A 16,352-nucleotide genomic window follows, 5' to 3' on the forward strand; every position below is an offset into this window, starting at 1 on the left:
GAATGCCTGCTTTCTTCTCCACTCCCACTCACGTTGAGAATGCTGAAGGTTTTTTTTTTTTTAAAGAAACTATGAAATATTTTGTTAAGATGCCCACAACTGGGCAACCTGAGTAAAGTAATGATGTTTGTGGTTGTCGTGTAGAATATTAAAACTTAATGCCTCTCTGAGGTCTGCATTTGTATGGCAGCATGTTAAGTTGCTTTTTTCTTTGAGGCAGTCTGGCTGAGGAAGAAAACATGTAGGGCTTTACTGTGGCCTGTGCCCAATTTGGCCTGAAGTCTTCAAAGTTCGTTTTACAGATCAGGTGCACGTCTCATCTTCACTTTCTTAAAAGCAGCAGGTAGGGTCCCTGATAGGCTTAGAAATAACTTCTGTCCCTGGTTCATTCCGTAAATATTTGCGTGCCTGCTCTGTGCCAGTCACTGTGGTTGGGACACATAATGTTGCCAAACTGTGGCACTAACAATGCTAGTCTATTTTCTGGCGAGAAGAACCTAAGGGTCACGTGGGAGGGGAGGAAGAGGAAGAGAGAGGCAACCTGTTCTGGAGCAAGAGCTGGCCCTGTGTAAGTTTTGAAATCTGTGGTTTGTCTTTGGGGCTTGGTTCCCTCAGGCACATCAGATCTCTGGCTGTAACTTTAGATTCTTGCCTCCGAAGTGTTCCCAGTACTTAAACTCCGTTTTGCTTGACTGTCACCCCCACAGCCCCATCTTTAAGGAAGTTCGTCTTGCTTCCAAACAGGACGGGGTAGTCCTGTTGTCCTCTCATGAAGTAGCACTGTAAGATTAAAAACTCTGAGTCAGACTTGTGATGTGTGGATATTGTGTCACACGGGCTGAGTAATTTGGCCGTTTAGCTTCAGTTTCTTCACCTGGAAAATGGAATGACAGTGTATTTACCACTTAGGGTTTTGAGAGGTTTAAATGGTTCTTGTTTGTTGAGGGTACTGGGGCTTGAAATCAAGGCCTCATACTGACCTGTATCTGCTCATCCCCCTTTATTCTTTATTTTTAGACAAGGTTTTTACTAAGGTGCCCCAGGTAGAACTTGAATTTATGATCCTCCTGCTTCAGCTTCCCAAAGTACTGGGATTACAGTGGCTCCAAACGTGGTTCCTGAATTCTTAGAAGAGTAGTCATGTTAATTTAAAAGAATCTCCAAATTGGTGGGATTTGGGATGTTACAACAAAATGAACACATTTGTGGAGCCATGCATGAAGACTGTGTGAGGTCAGTTTTTCTGAGTTCTGTCTTGTCTTCCTCTCCTTGATTCCATAGGGTGTCATTTCTATTTGACCCAGACTTTCTTCTTTAATTTAGACGGTGGGATCCTGCAGATCGTTTGAGCCTGGCTTCATACCAAGGGGTCTGCAGCATATGCTCTTTCAACCCAGTAAATACTGAGTAAAATCCCACTGTGTGCCAGGCACCAGTCAGGGCTCTGGCAGGGAGAAGGTGACAGGAGCAGTGAATAAAACTGCTTTTTAAATAAAATCCCTGTCTTTCTGAAGCTGTCATTCTAATGGGTACTATTTATAAATTAGTCTACCCATACATTGTTTCTAAGTGATTGTTTATGTGAAATCGAAGAGGTTCTTCTGCTTGTGCAGTAGAAACCTATGAATATATTTTGAAAATAATATGGTAGAAATTTACTAAAATTACTCATGTTTAAGAGAAAATGATTTAAAATGGTAATATATGGGGGTACTTTACAATCTTGATTTAGTAAATTTTAATTTTGTATATTTTTAGAAAAAAATTGTATTATAACCTTTACATTCAACTGAAGAGAATTTTGACATGTTTATTGAGGCCTTCATGTATATTGACATACCAAAGTGATATTCATACTACACACACACATACACACACACACACACACACACACCCCCAGAAGTTAGGAGACACGGTTCCCGACTCAAAACCAACCATAGCCCATAGATCTGAAATTCATGGAAATTCATTTTGAGAGTGAGGCATAGAAATGAACATAAAGACAAAAAAATACAAGAGCTGGCTTTGTTTTCCTAGAACTTAACATAATGGCTTATTTTACATTTATCGCTTCATTTGTAAAATACAAACCTTTCTTATTTTTCAGTGGAACTCTCAGACATTTATGCATTACAAAGTCAGGTATGTATGAATTAATAAGATTATTCTCTTTTTTTCTTTTTGCTTTGGTGATGGTAGTGAGGGTTGAACACAGGGCCTTAGGCAAGTGCTCCATCACTGAACTATATCCCCACCTTGTCCTTTACTGTTAAAAGACAAATTACAATTTTTTTCTTAGATGTTTTGGTAATTTAAAAGTACATTTTGGAAAGAGTTACACTTCTCCCTTATAAAATACTTGATAAACGAGTGTTCTACTTTGGAAAAAACAGAGTTTTAAGAAGTGAGTCTTATGGTTATGCATAGATGATAGTTCCTTTCTTACTATAGTACTTACTGAAACAAGCTTACAAATAGGAATAAAATATTTAATACCTTTGCAGAGCTGAACAGCGAGTGTCACTGGGGAGCAGACACTGTAAATGTGCTTTATGTGTGTGCACACTAACTTTTTGTTTGAGCCTGGACTGGGGGTTGGGAGAGGAGAAAGCCCATGTTGGTGATGTAATTATGTATGCAGATGTGCTGATGGGAAGAATTCAGTATCAGCCACCTTTTGCCTTGCTTAGAAATTTTCAGAATTGGGTATTACAGCCTAAGAGAACAATTTTACAAAATGATAAACCCTTTTTCCAATATCTTGCTGACTATAAGCATGCAATAAAATTTTTTAAAAAACCAATTCTTAGATTTTTACGTTTTTTTAAAAGATGATCCTATTGGATTTACCCTTTAGTGGATCTTTTAATGAACCTGAAGTTGATTTTAGAAATTATCATAAACAGTGAAAGACATTGATGTGAAAATGGGAGTTTGGGTGAAAGGGTTCCTGTAATACTACTAGAATTCAGAAGACAAAGGCAGGAGCTACTGGGCTTAGATATAGATTTCAAAATATTTAGAGAAAAAGTGCGTATGATTTTAGGAATAGAGACTGAACATTCAGAATTCTGAAAGAGCTGGAGGCTCTAAAAACCGAGAGATGACATAATTAAATAACCAGGCAAGAAAAATTCAGTTCTTTTTAACTTGACAACTTTGTGGGGTGCTAGGGGTTTGATTATTGAGACAGGATCTTGTTGTGTAGCTGCAATGCAAGATCATTCTCCCTCAGCCTTCTGAGTACAGGAATGCACCATCATGTCTTAGCTTAGAAAATGTTTTTATGTACATTTTTCTTTCACTTTTGGATGATTTCCATTAGCATACAAATATTAGACTATTTTTTTAGGAGTTGTTCAACCTCCATTTCAATCCCCATTACCCCCCCAAACAAAGAAAAAAGTCAGCCTCCCCACCAAGTCCCTAATGTGCCACCTCCCTATGTCTCTTTCTGTTACTGCAAAGCCTGTCATAAGTATTGTTTATATGGTACCTGCTGTTCTTTACACTATGAAGATCTTGATTGCTATGTGAGTGATTTTGATAAAAATATGGTGTGTTTAACTAATACATTCAGTGACAAGGTCAGGATTTCCAAGATCTCCATGTGTAGAATATCAGGCTGAAGTTAAGGAAAAAGTTCATAGAGATGAGTGTGTAATCTTGGGTGGAAAAAGAAATATTCATTGAGGCTTGTTGACAGGAGAGCAGGTTTCACTTCACATCGCTCATCAAAGCCTGTGGACTGTCCCGGACCTTGCCCAGGCTAATCTTGTGCTGTGTCTGGATCTACGGCGGTGGTGCAGAGCCTATGGCACGCATACTGCAGCAGGCACACGGGAGCCTAGTGGCTTGCGCATCAGATAACAGTGGACATTAGGGGCCACGCACATGCTAGGAAAGGAATAGAGCACGACATGCACTGCTCTCAGACTATGAAGTGTGAGCGAAGATTTGACCAATTAGCAGCATATACACAACAGTGAAGATCCCATTATTTGTGCAAAAGCACACCAAATCCATACTTTTACTTTTCCATAAAAAGCTGTGTGAATCATCAAAATCTCTACTGTGTTTTCTTGAAAGACAAAATATGTTAATGTAGAGTTATTTTTTCTAAACTAAAACCTCAGTGTTCAGGTTAATTGCAGTGTTGGCACTTTGTTATAAATAAGGGGTTGCAGTTTGGGCACTCAGTCTCCAAAAGGTTCACCATCGCTTTTCTAGGGCAAGTCCAGTCCCACTATATATAGGTTAGATACACCTTTAGTTTTTATGTTTAGTTCTAACTACAATTTTTAACAGCTGAAGAAACTACAAAACATCATTTTGAACGTTATAAAAGGGAATTCATTCACTGGAAGGAATAGACTAGTTTCTTAGCTGCCTCTCACTTAGATGTTACTATAAAATAAAAAGACAATTAAACAAATCTGCCCAAACATATGCATTAAGGAAGGTGCTCTTCTTTTCAAACCAGTCACATTGGGACAGTGTACATATATATGTACCTATTATGTAGCAGTGAAGTAATATTGTTAGCATTAGTTTTGTGAGTTTATCTTTTTGAATGATTAAAAATATCTGTACTATTTTAAATCTTTGTTTGATAGGTTTGAATTTTGATAGAATTCGAAAGTTATTTAGAGGTACTTATAGTGAATCAGGTGCTTACCCACAAAGAGTAATGAGAATTGTTTAAAAGAGACAGAGAGGAGCTATAAAGGAAGGAAACATTTTTTAATGTGCTTATGTATTCATTCTTTACATAGTTCTAGGAGAAGGCTTGTCGTTGAGTCCATGTCCACATCAGGGAGATGAATGGACAGTCTTCATGGTTAGATTTATTTGTTTTGTTTTTACGGTACTAAAGATTGAACCGAGGACCTTCACACTGAACTGCATTCCCAGCCCTTTTTAATTTTAAGGCAGGGTATTACCAAATTGCCAGGTTGGATTTGAGCTCAGAATCTTCCAGTCTGTACCTCCCAGGGTGCTGGGATTACAGATGTGTAGCACTATGCCTGGCTTTCTGGGTTACTTTTTCAAAAATATAGCAGTCTTGACCTATTTACAAGGACTGAAACTATTAAATTTATGCCATCAACATTTGTTTGTCTTATTGTCCTTAAGTATTTCATGCACTGGGTATTTATTTGTGTAAATTGTAATAGTGTGGCTCTCTTTGCTATTAGAGGCTGTTTTGAATAGAACAGAAGGAACCCTTAGCTATCAAATGAAGTGAAGCAAAAAACACTTAATAAGCTGGGGATGTAGCTCAGTGGGGTGGTGCCTGCCTGGCAAGCCTGGGGCCCTGAGTTTGATTCCCGGTACCCCCCCCCAAAAAAAAACCCTCACTTAATAAGCACATACTCTGTGCTTGTGTTGTGTTAGTCCTGTGGTATGTGCAAAAGACATGGTATGGAATTTCTGCCTGAGAAAACTTGGTGGTCTTGTTAACGAGATCAGCCCTATCTGAGTATCACAACTAGGGCATGCCACTGTAAAAAACTGCAGTATATCTTCAGTTTACACATGGATTTTGTTCTGAAGCAGGGGTCTACAAAGAGTAATATTGGGACAAAGCTATGACCATTTGTTTACATGGTGGCTTGTAGGTGCTTTCAAATTGTACCACTACAGTTAAGTGGTTTTGACAAGAGCCTAGTGAGCCTATAAACCTAAAATACTTATTCTTAGTCCCTGTAAGAAAAAATTTGGTTATCTCTGTTCTAAATCTTTATTTACACCCTAAGTTTCTATTCTATGGATAAGGATTTGATTCCTAAGTTGTCCCAAACTGAGCTCATACAAGTTGGAAAATCATGTCTTTCTTTTAGCCAAACACCTTAAACTGTACCTGGCATTATAAGTCAATCAAATATATGGTGGCATTTAATTCTGTGGTGCTTCATCTGGTAGTGAAACTGCTGGCAGTTAAGGCATGTTAACATTTATATAAGGGATGACAGTGGTTCCACTGCCTGCCTTGCAAGTGTAAGGTCCTGAGTTTGCTCTCCAGTACCAAAAAAAAAAAAAAAAAAAACCCCGCACAAGACATTGAGAGAAGAAAAATACATAAGGGAGCCTCCCATGAAGTTATCGGCAAATTTTTAAAAGGATCTGTAAGAATCTTTTTTGGTCTGTGTTTTGTATTCTGAGTAACCACTTTGAAGATAATGATACACAGTGTAATAACTATTATAGTTCTCTTATTATTTGATTATGAAACTTTATTTTTTCATAAAATAAAGGAGGTCAGAACATTAACAAAAAAGATACAGCCCAGATGTAAACAAAACATTTATGAAACAATATGCTTACTGGATCATTTACAATGTACTAATCAATTAGCATGTAAGAAAATTATTAATGTAAAAGAAGAATCTTACTGATTCCAAGTTACTTAACTTATCCCAAAATAAAACCCACCAACATTTAAAGGAGTACATCAAAATCCGGCTCCAAAAAACACAAAACGTGAAACTGACACCCCACTCCAAAATCACTAGGTTTGCAGGAAAATATGACACAATAATAAAAGAGGTTGGTTAAAAAAAGACTCCAAAATGACACAAATGAAGCATTGCAGATGAAGCTATTATACTAGCACTTATTAATATACTTCGTATGTTTAAGGAGGTCAAAGAAAACATGAACGTGAGGAGAAGAGAGTAGATTTTATTTAAAAAGATTTCTCAAGGGCTGGGGATTTAGCTCAGTGGTTCCACCGCCTGCCTTTCAAGCACAGGGACCTGAGTTTGATCCCCGGTACCAAAAAAATAAAAATAAAAAATAAAAAGATTTATCAGTTGTACATGGTGATATATGTCTGCAGTCTCAGCAATTGAGAGGCTGGGGCAGGAGGAATGGGGGTTCAAGGTCAGCTGGGACTACATAATGAGACCCTGTCTTGAAAAAAAGAAAAGAGAAAAACCTAGATTGAACTTCTGGCAATGAACTCAGCCTTGAAAATGTAGGAGTTATATCGACAGAAAAAAGAAGAGGAAATATAACAAGCAGATACTAGTTCTGCTGCCTTTTTCTTTGTAGCACTTAATATTAGAAATGATATATCCATTTTCTTTGTTTCTGGGGGCAGAGATCCTCTCGTGTCAGCTCGTGTATAGTCAATGATTAATATGGTATTAGTAGTGTGCTGAGCAGTTGGTGTTGGGTGAATTGAGAATGAGACAATTCACGGTGGCCTCAGGGACTTGACAGAGCTGGGACCTGATGGAGGCATCAGATGGCAGTGCCCATGCTTTAACCACTGCTTTGAACCACTTCCCAAGTGCAGTTAATAAATTATGAAATATCGACTCAGTGGAATGTTACATAGCCTAAAAGAGGATCATAAAAGCTTCGTGTGTGTTAACAAAAATAAACACAAAGTGAACTATGACTGTGTTAAATTTGTTTACAGCGGACAAAGGCTCAATGTAATATACAGTAATAAAAATGGTTATATCAATTAGATTGGTCAGTTACATTTTTCTATTTTTAACAAATTACTATGGAGCTGGAAGTACAGCTCTGTGGCAGAGCAGGTGTGAGAACCTGAGTTTGACCCCCCACCAGCACGCGCACGCATAAGTCGTTGTTAATTTTCGCTACAAAGGGGAGAAATGGTGGGGTGCTTATTATCTGAAGAGGATCACCAGGAGGAAGTATCTGTAGGCATTTGTTTGTTTATCTTGCAGTGTTGAACATTGAGCCCAGGGCCATGCATATGCTAGCACACCCCCTACCACTCCCTCAATTACACCCCCAAACCTTTTTTTCTTGTTGAAGCTTATTCCTTAATATCAAGAGAACAGAGTGAAACTCCAGGCATGAGTTAGAATGGGTAGAAACTGGAAACTGCTAATAATATGGTGAAAGGGGCATGTTTTTTCCCCAGTAAGATAAGAACTTGAGCTGGAGGTGGTGGCACACGCCTGTAATTCCAGCATTCGGGAGGCTGAGGCAGGAGGATTGCTGTGAGTTCGAGACCAGCCTGGGTTACATAGTGAATTTCAGGTCAGTCTCAACTATACAGTGAGACCCTGTGTCCAAAACACAAAAAACAAAAACAAAACAGGAAGAGCTCTACAACTGAGACTACTTGGTCCAAATGTAAAGCAAGCTGAAATGTGACGTGATTTTGAGCGGTAACTAAAATCCTGAAGAAGGAAAAGGACTCCTAGCACAGAACCTGACTTTTCTATGAAATTTACGTAATATACTAACTTGTATTGGTTATGTTGATTTTCGCTATTTAGAATTAATCTGTTATTAAAGCATGAGAGACTTCATTGTAATTGCAGATCAGAAGTCAATTTTATCAACTTTAAGGGTATACAAATTTGGATGAGAAAGTTAGAGAAATTCAAGAGAGAAAAGAGATACAAGGGACAGCTGAGTGATGTTTGTCTTTCAGAAGGAAGACTTCGGTAGTATGAACCAGGTGCAGTGGTGCATGCCTATAGTCCCAGCATTCTGGGAAGCTGAAACAGGGCAAGTTCCAGCCCTGAGCAGTAGCTTGAGCAATTTAGCAAGACCCTGTCTCAAAGTAAAAAATTAAAAGGAGTGGGGCTATAGCTTAATGTAAAGGTTCTAAGTTCGATCCCTAGTACTGAAAAAGAAGTAAAGGAAAAGAAAAAAGCAGAAAATTTAACCATGGAGGAAAATAATGAAAGGATATTGAAATCAAGAGAAAGAAGAGGAGAAATCAGACTTCTGATTTGTGACATTACAAATCCACCATTGATGTTGACCAACCAGGAAATAATGTCTCAGCCCATTTAGGACTGTGAAGGTTGGCCTCCAGAAGAATTAAAAATAGTTAAAAGTTGATTGCCTCTGGGGATTGAGTGCAGTATAGTAGGTGTGCTTCTTCATAATATGTTGGATGAATTCTCCTTATTCATAGATCCATCAATAAGATTTCTACTTTTTCCTCTTTGCTCACTGCAAACCAACATGCTCCCTATTTTTTTCCTTTGAAGAATTTCCATGTTTGCCAACTTTGGAACTCTTCTCCAGTGCCAATGCTGTGGGTTTAGGACTGTGTAGAAACTAACCAACATCTCAGGACATCTCCTACTTAAACAGTGAAGTCAGGAAATGCTGTTGAATTGAGTGATTTTTATTTCGTTAACAGGTTTAGTCCATGAACCTCAAATAATTTACTGTAGTAGCCACTCCATTGCCTGACTCATAGTGTTTCCATCTTCTCTGATGGCTACTTTTCTGGCCAATTCATGGTGATAAGCCCTCAGCATTAATCGAACTGAGCATAGTCTGGTCCTCTCCCGTGGCTTTCACAGGGCAGAAGGAATTACCTTTCAGCCCCTCCAGCCTTCTCATTTCTTCCCTTATTTGATATAATAATGTGATTCTTCATGATAATCACCCTTTTTCCCTTTCCTGTGTCACATTTGACAAGCAACAGAATGTTGCTGGGAAAAATTTTAGAACCCAGCTGACGGGTTTGAAACCGTAGATGCTAACTAAACAAAACCAAATGGGCACTTAACAGTGTTCAGTAGTTCAAAAATAATTTCAAGGCACAAGACAGCTCCTGAGACATTTTTTCTCTGTGTGTGCCTCCTGTCACCTCTTTGTATTCATACTTTTAGCCTAAATTAGTCGTCTATGCTGTATTCATACATTCACCTGCCTCCGTGGTATACTTACTTAGTGTCTCAAGGTCAGTGTCTACATTGATAAACCCCAAATGGAGCTTGCTTTGTTTTTTTGTTTTTTTGTTTTTTTTTGTAGCCTCCCAATCCACCACTACTCCCCAGTATTCTTCTCTGCCAGTCATATCCCTGTCCATTCTTGTTTGAACAAATTTAGGAATCATCTGTGTGTCTTTCTTTTCCTCACATTCTATGTCTAATCTATCCTTCATAGTTTACCTTCAGAATGTGTCAAATCTGTTGTTTGCCATTTTCACAGCTGCCATCTTAATCCAAGCAGCTATTATCTCTTACTCTCTTTGTTGATCTGCCTGACTTCCTTCAATCTCTTCTCCCTGCAGTAAGCAGAATAATCTTGAAGGTCCCTTGGCCATGTTACTCCTCGTTTAAGCCCCTTCAGTGGCTTCTTGCCAGCCTTAGACTTTTAGACCCTTTTACTGTGATGCTTCGACACTCCTTCTTTGGTCTGATTCAACCCTCCCATACCATTCATTCGTGCCACTCTTGTTTACCTGCTAAAACCAATCTCTTGTGCTTTCAGTTCCTAAGGCTTCTAAGTTTTCTTGGCAGTGAGTACTCTCTGGCAGGAGTCCCACCCACCTGTACCCCTTACTTCCCTCACAGTGTTGGCTGTATTAGTGGAGCTTTACAGTTCTTTGGTTCTATGTAGTTGCCATTTAAAGAAATAGACTGAGACATGAGCAAGGAATTGGGCCCTTAGAATTCAGCCATTAATGATCAACAAGTCTAGCTGCCCATCTGTGTATGAGTTGTTTTTTTCTAAACTAAAACTTCAATATTCAGGTGTTTGTTTTTTGTTTTAGACAAGGTCTCACTATGTAGCCTTGGCTGACCCTTCTGCACCAGCGTTCCAAGGGCTGGGATTACAGACATACGCCACCATGCTCAGCCAGTATTCAGGTTTAATTGCATGTAGCATTGGCACTTGGTCTCTAAAAGGTTTGCCACTATTGACATAAGAGGTGCCATCTTAAAAGCATTGCCAGCCCTCCATGTACAAATCTGCTGGTGCCTGACCTTGGACACTCTGGTTTCCAGAACTGAGGAGAATAAATTCATGCTTCTTATAAATTACCCAATCTGAGGTATTTTAATATAGCTATCTGAATGAACTAAGACATGGGTTGACTGGTATTCTGCAAAAACTCACATCCACCTAGAACCTGAGAATATGACCTTATTTGGGAATAGGATCCTTGCAGATGTCATTAGTTAAGGATCAAGATGACATCATACTAGTTTAGTGTAAGCCCGAAATCCACTGACTAGTGAATGTCATCTTCATAAAAAGAGAGGATACAGAGACACACAGAAAAGGATTTAGGAAGAAGGAAATAGATTGGAGTGATTGTGCTGCAGCCCAGATGTCTTAGTTACTTTACTCTCGTTGCTGAGAAAAAATACCTCACACCCAAAGTTAAAGGGGGAAAGGTTTGTTTGGCTTACAGTTCATAGAGGTTTCAGTCCATAGTTGGCTGGCTCCAAAGCAGGGTGGGAGAAGGGGAAAATGGCAGGCAGAAGACAGCAAAAGCCACAAGAGACCTTAACAGCATCTTCTTGCCCCTTTTATCTTATTCAGACTACTTAGGGTGGGTAGTACTCACACCCTTAATCCTAGTGCCCTCTGGCCTAGCCTTGCACCATGAATCATTCACACACTATAGATTCAGCTACCTCTGAAAAAGCCCCACCTAAGATCCCATGAGGTTTTGGGGGACATCTAGACATATACCGTAACACCGGGCAATGCTAAGGAGTGCCACATTCTACCAGAAGCGAGGAGAAAGGCTTAACATGGCTTCTCTCTCACAGCTCTAGAAGTAAGTGATCCTGCCAAAATCTTAATACTGGACTCCTGGCTTTCAGATATGTAAGACGATACATTTCTGTTGTTTTAAACTAGCACATTTATGATAATTTGTTATGGCAGCCACAGGAAACTAATAAAAACACAATAAAAAAGGAAACCTAAAGTTGAACATAGCATTGCAGGGTTTGGGTTTGTTGTTGCAGAAGAGAGCAGAACGCTGCATTTTTCTGGACGCCTACCTAAAGTCGCACAAGTTACTGTGATAATCGTAATCACTGACTCACGCTGAATTTACTCTTGTTTAAACCTTTTAAACCTTTCCATAGAGTCTGTATCAGCCCGTAAAGATATCTTTGGAATCCTGATCTGTCATTCAGAGTCTTTACTCTTTCTGATAGCCTCTAATGAGTGTCTCATGAACCTTGCTTTTTCTGTCTTCTAAGTTAGTGGTTTCTAGCTCTTTGGGAGTCGGGATCAAGCTAAGATTTTGGCAAAAGCAATGGACCTTTCTGCAGAAAAAAATATGTGTTTATATAGAGATATACAAAACTTATGGTAAGACTTAAGAGATTCAGCTGTCTTTTGAAGCCCTAAGTGGGCCGCAGACTCTTGAGTTATTTTTAAAGTGTTAAGGGTAAACAAACCCTTGTAGTGCGTGCTGCTAAAAACCTTCCGGGGAATTGCCGTTGTTCCATTGATCAGCGCTCTTGCATACCTGATTCACTTTATTGGCTTTGACTATGTAGCATGTTGTCTTATTACATCTTTAAAAATGTCATCAAATGCTTTGGTAGGAAAAAAAAAACAAAAACATTTTATTTACTTTGTTCCTAATTGGCTAGGCCAGGAACCATGGCAGGGAAAGAAAAGTGAATTTTTTCCGGCTTAGCCATAGTGTGTTAGTTTCCTATTGCCGCTGTAACAAGTGATCACAAACTGTGTGGCTTAAAACAACAATACAGATTTAATTTTCTTACAGTTTGGCTATCAGAAGTTTGAAACGGGTCTCACTAGGCTGAAGAGAAGGTGTTGGCAAGATTGCATTGCTTCCACAGGCTCTAAGAGAGAGAATGTATTTCCTGTCTTTTCTAGCCTGTAGAGGCTGCCCCTGTTCCTTGGTGTATGGCCCTTTTTCCGTCTTCACTTCTCTCTCTCTGTCTTCTACTGTGACAACCGTCTACCTTTCTCTTCGACAGTTTAAAAGATCCTTCTGATTGCATTGGGCCCACTCAGACAGTCCAAGATAATCTATAAAGCAGTTGAGTATCAACCTTATTTTCATCTGTGGACTGAGTTCCCTGAGTTCCCTCTTCATCTGAACCTTACCGTATTCATAGGTCCTGGGGATAGTACACAGACGTCTTTGGATGAGTCATTCTGCTTCGTACACATAGCAAACTTAGGCTAGCACCTGGGATTACAGCTTTCTCTTTACAGTGTCTATAAATTATTCCTTTAATAATCATTTCTGAATTTTTACTAACTAGTTAGCAGTACGCTAACTGGTCAGTTGTTGAGACAATGCACCTTTATTGTTTTGTAAATATTACAGTACTATTTACACAGGTTAGTTTCCTAATGTCACTCTTCTGTGGTTCCTTAGGTGTCGATTCAGTTTCTCATGTGCATATTGTTACCAGACAAATTCCCCTCAGTGAGAAATCCTAAATTCGGGTAGTGCAGTTGCTTCAAGTATTCATCAAGTAATCGTTAAGCACCTGTGTACCTGCATCCTGTCTGATGGGGGGAAGTAAGGTGAGTCAGTACCTGTGTACTGCCTAGTGGAGAGGACAGATATTAAACAGACAATAACAGCAGTAACTGACAGTATTTTGGTAAAAGCATTATGGTGCAGAGCACAGTTAGGAGCACTCATCAGTAAGCAGCACCTCCCTATCCAGTGTATTTGGCCAAGGCTTCCCTGAACAAACGATGGTCTTGCTGAGACTGAAGCATGAGCAGAAATTAAAAGACAGGAGGGCAGAAAAGTGGACCACCTCGGGGCAAGGAAACGTGAAGACAAAGTGTAAGAATAATTGATGTGCTTGACATACTGAAAGTTTACAAAGTAAGGGGAGAGTATGTATATAGTAAAAGGTATTTGTTTTGTTTTGTTTTTTTAGTCTAGACTGTGTTAGTATCTTGAACTTTAAGAGAAATGGGAGATGGTTAAAGGTTGCTTTTTTTGTTTTATAAATTGTGGGTCTGGGGGGATGTATAGCTCAGTGGTAGAGCACCTGCTTAGCATGCATGAGTTCCTCCACATCACTAAAATAAGGAAAATTAATTTTTGGTCTTTTATTTTGCAGTTTTTTACTAATAATTACATGTTAAAATTTTAATTATGATAAAATATGTACAAAATTTACCATTTTAATCACTTTCTGGCATACAATTCAGTAGTTTTAAGTCCATTCATGCTACTGTAAAACTGAAACTCTTTACTTGCTAAGCAGCAAGTCTCCAGTTCTCCCTCTATCCTGCCACCAGCAATCACACTTCTACTTTCTGTCTTTATGAATTTTTCTACTGTAGGAACCTCAAAAAAGGGATATATTTGTCCTTTTTAAAATGATTTACTTAACTTAGCATAATGTCCTTGAATTTATTCATACTGTAGCGTGTATTAGGTACTACAAAGTGTTTTAGTGTGAGGAATAAGATGACTGGGTATAAATAAATTAACATTTTTGCTAACTATAACATACAGCAAGTCTTCACCTGGAGGCATTACCAGAGTGAACACAAAAACAAACGCATGAACAAGGACAAGAAATAGAGAATGGTCAACCCCATAGTCCCCATGTCCTCTTCCAGTCACTTCTTCACTCTTCGCTCTCCAAAATACCATCTTGACTCTAAATGCCAGAGATTTTGCCCCCCACCTTCTTTTTATTTTTGAGACAGGGTCTTGCTGTGTAGTTCAGGCTGGCCTGCAACTTGCTGTGTATCCCAGGCTAGCTTTGAACTCGCAGATCCTCCTACCGCAGCCTCCTGCTGGGATTGCAGGCAATTTTGCACATTTATAAACTTTATGTGTAAAGTTTTTAGTTTGTTCACACTTCTGACCTCAGATGTGTGTATTTCCCAACCCCAAGCAAGTCTCTAATTCTCTTCGGATACCAACTGGGTATCTTGAAGTTCACTTCCGCTACTAACTACCCGGAGTTAACACAGACTACATAGGAGCTCTGTTCCACAATATCTCCCTTCAGATGCCAGTTGTGTCCCAGGACATTGACGTGCCTATTTGACTTGGCCACAGTCTGAAGGGTTTTACAACACCCCCGTGAATAACAAGGAGATAGTACTCTGATGACCCTTATCACTCAGGAAATTATCACGGTTTTAGGAGCTCTGTGAGGAACAAGGGACAAGGATCAAATACATATTTCTAATTATATCACAATATACATGGAATCGTGGTGTGCATTTTTTGCATTCTTATAACTAGTTTCATAGTTGTGAAATAAATTCATGTTATTGCGTGTGGTAATAATTTTAGTCAGCCACTGTGAATATATCATAATTTCTCCATTTTACTGTTGATGGATATGTAGGCATCTTTTTTGAGAAATAAAAATAATGCATTCAGAGACTGGGAATGTTGCGCAGTGATGGGAGAGCATGCTTAGCATTGTGCAGTCATAAATGTACATGTCTTTTGGTACTTGTGTATGCATTTTACCTTATTAGATATATGCTGTAGGCGCACAAAGGTATTTCTTTCCTCATCTGTCATTAGGATCATAGCTAACAGTCCTGTAACCAAAGACAGGTTAAAAAGAGAAAGGTATAATGTTTATTTAATTGAAGTTTTATGTGATGTGGGAGATTTTAGGATGAAGACTGAAAGAACCAGAGAAAACTGTTTTTAGGCTTAGGTTCAGTGAACAAACAGATAGCTGTGTAGAAGTGTGTTTGGACAAAAGCATATTTATGTGACCAAATGGTGATGCTGTGACACTGCAGGGGCAGCCAACAAGCCCTGCCTGCTCAGTTTCTTCTCGTCCTCTCTACATTGTGTTCCTTCCTCCTAGGCATCACCCCTCTTGGAATGAGGATCTTCAGAGGAAGGTTTTGCAACTTGCTTGGGGGAGTAGGGTTCCAGTTTCTATGACTGCCTTAGGAAAGAGGAATTCTGGTTTCTATGAATCACTTAAGGGAAGAAAAATGGGCAGGAGACAGGAAGTGAGAGACCTTCTAAGGTCTCTCAGTTCTAAGGTCTCCCTCAGTTTAAAGTATTCAGCATGGCAGAACACCAGACTTAGGGGTTGTCATGTTTCTGAGCTGCAACACATCTAGGATTGGAATGGCCCTCTTCTCCTTAGCCTTCGTAAACAGTTCATCTTTCTACCAAAAATTGGTCCCTCTTCCACTATTTGCTACTTCAATCAGCGGCACCGTTTTCATCCAGTGTATGTAGCCAGAAACACCAACATCTCCCTCTTTAGACCCCACCCACCCATATCTCCTTCTCCTTACCAGATCCTGTTAATCCAGACTCCTAAATATCTTTCAAATATCTCCATTTCCCTCTCTGTCCCTTGCAACCACTTGTGGATTCTCACTTAGACTGTGGTCCCATGTCCCCTGTTGCTCCCCTCTAACCTAAGTAATAAGACATAAACTTTCTTTGTTGTGCATGTACAAATATCCCCAATTTACAGTTCATACTTATAAATATTAATACATACACTGTTGTTTTTATTTTCTGTTGTTTGTGTATGAGGGGTGGTTTGAACCCCTGGGCCTTGAGCATGCTATACAAGCACTCTGTTTCTGAGGCCCTAAACTAGTATCTTTTTTTTTTTTTTTTTTTTTTTTTTGTG

The 16,352-nt window shown here is 39.2% G+C and overlaps 1 protein-coding gene across 4 annotated transcripts in view; it reads left to right on the forward strand.

Moving 5' to 3' along the window:
* Positions 1 to 1,198: 1,198 nt before the first annotated feature.
* Rnf130 (ring finger protein 130) overlaps positions 1,199 to 16,352 on the forward strand; it is a 115,498-nt gene continuing 100,344 nt past the window's right edge. For 3 of the 4 annotated variants that reach the window (XM_033761505.1, XM_010623749.3, XM_010623747.3), the window contains exon 1: positions 2,036 to 2,142. In XM_033761505.1, coding sequence (XP_033617396.1) covers positions 2,049 to 2,142 — 94 coding nt within the window. In that variant the 5' untranslated portion in view covers positions 2,036 to 2,048. Of the gene's footprint in view, positions 1,234 to 2,035; positions 2,143 to 16,352 lie in introns of those variants that run through there. The other variant, XM_010623748.3, reaches the window with a different exon arrangement.

Source organism: Fukomys damarensis, unplaced genomic scaffold (genome assembly GCF_012274545.1).
Source record: "Fukomys damarensis isolate Sample0158 unplaced genomic scaffold, DMR_v1.0_HiC HiC_scaffold_9, whole genome shotgun sequence".
Lineage (NCBI taxonomy): Eukaryota > Metazoa > Chordata > Mammalia > Rodentia > Bathyergidae > Fukomys > Fukomys damarensis.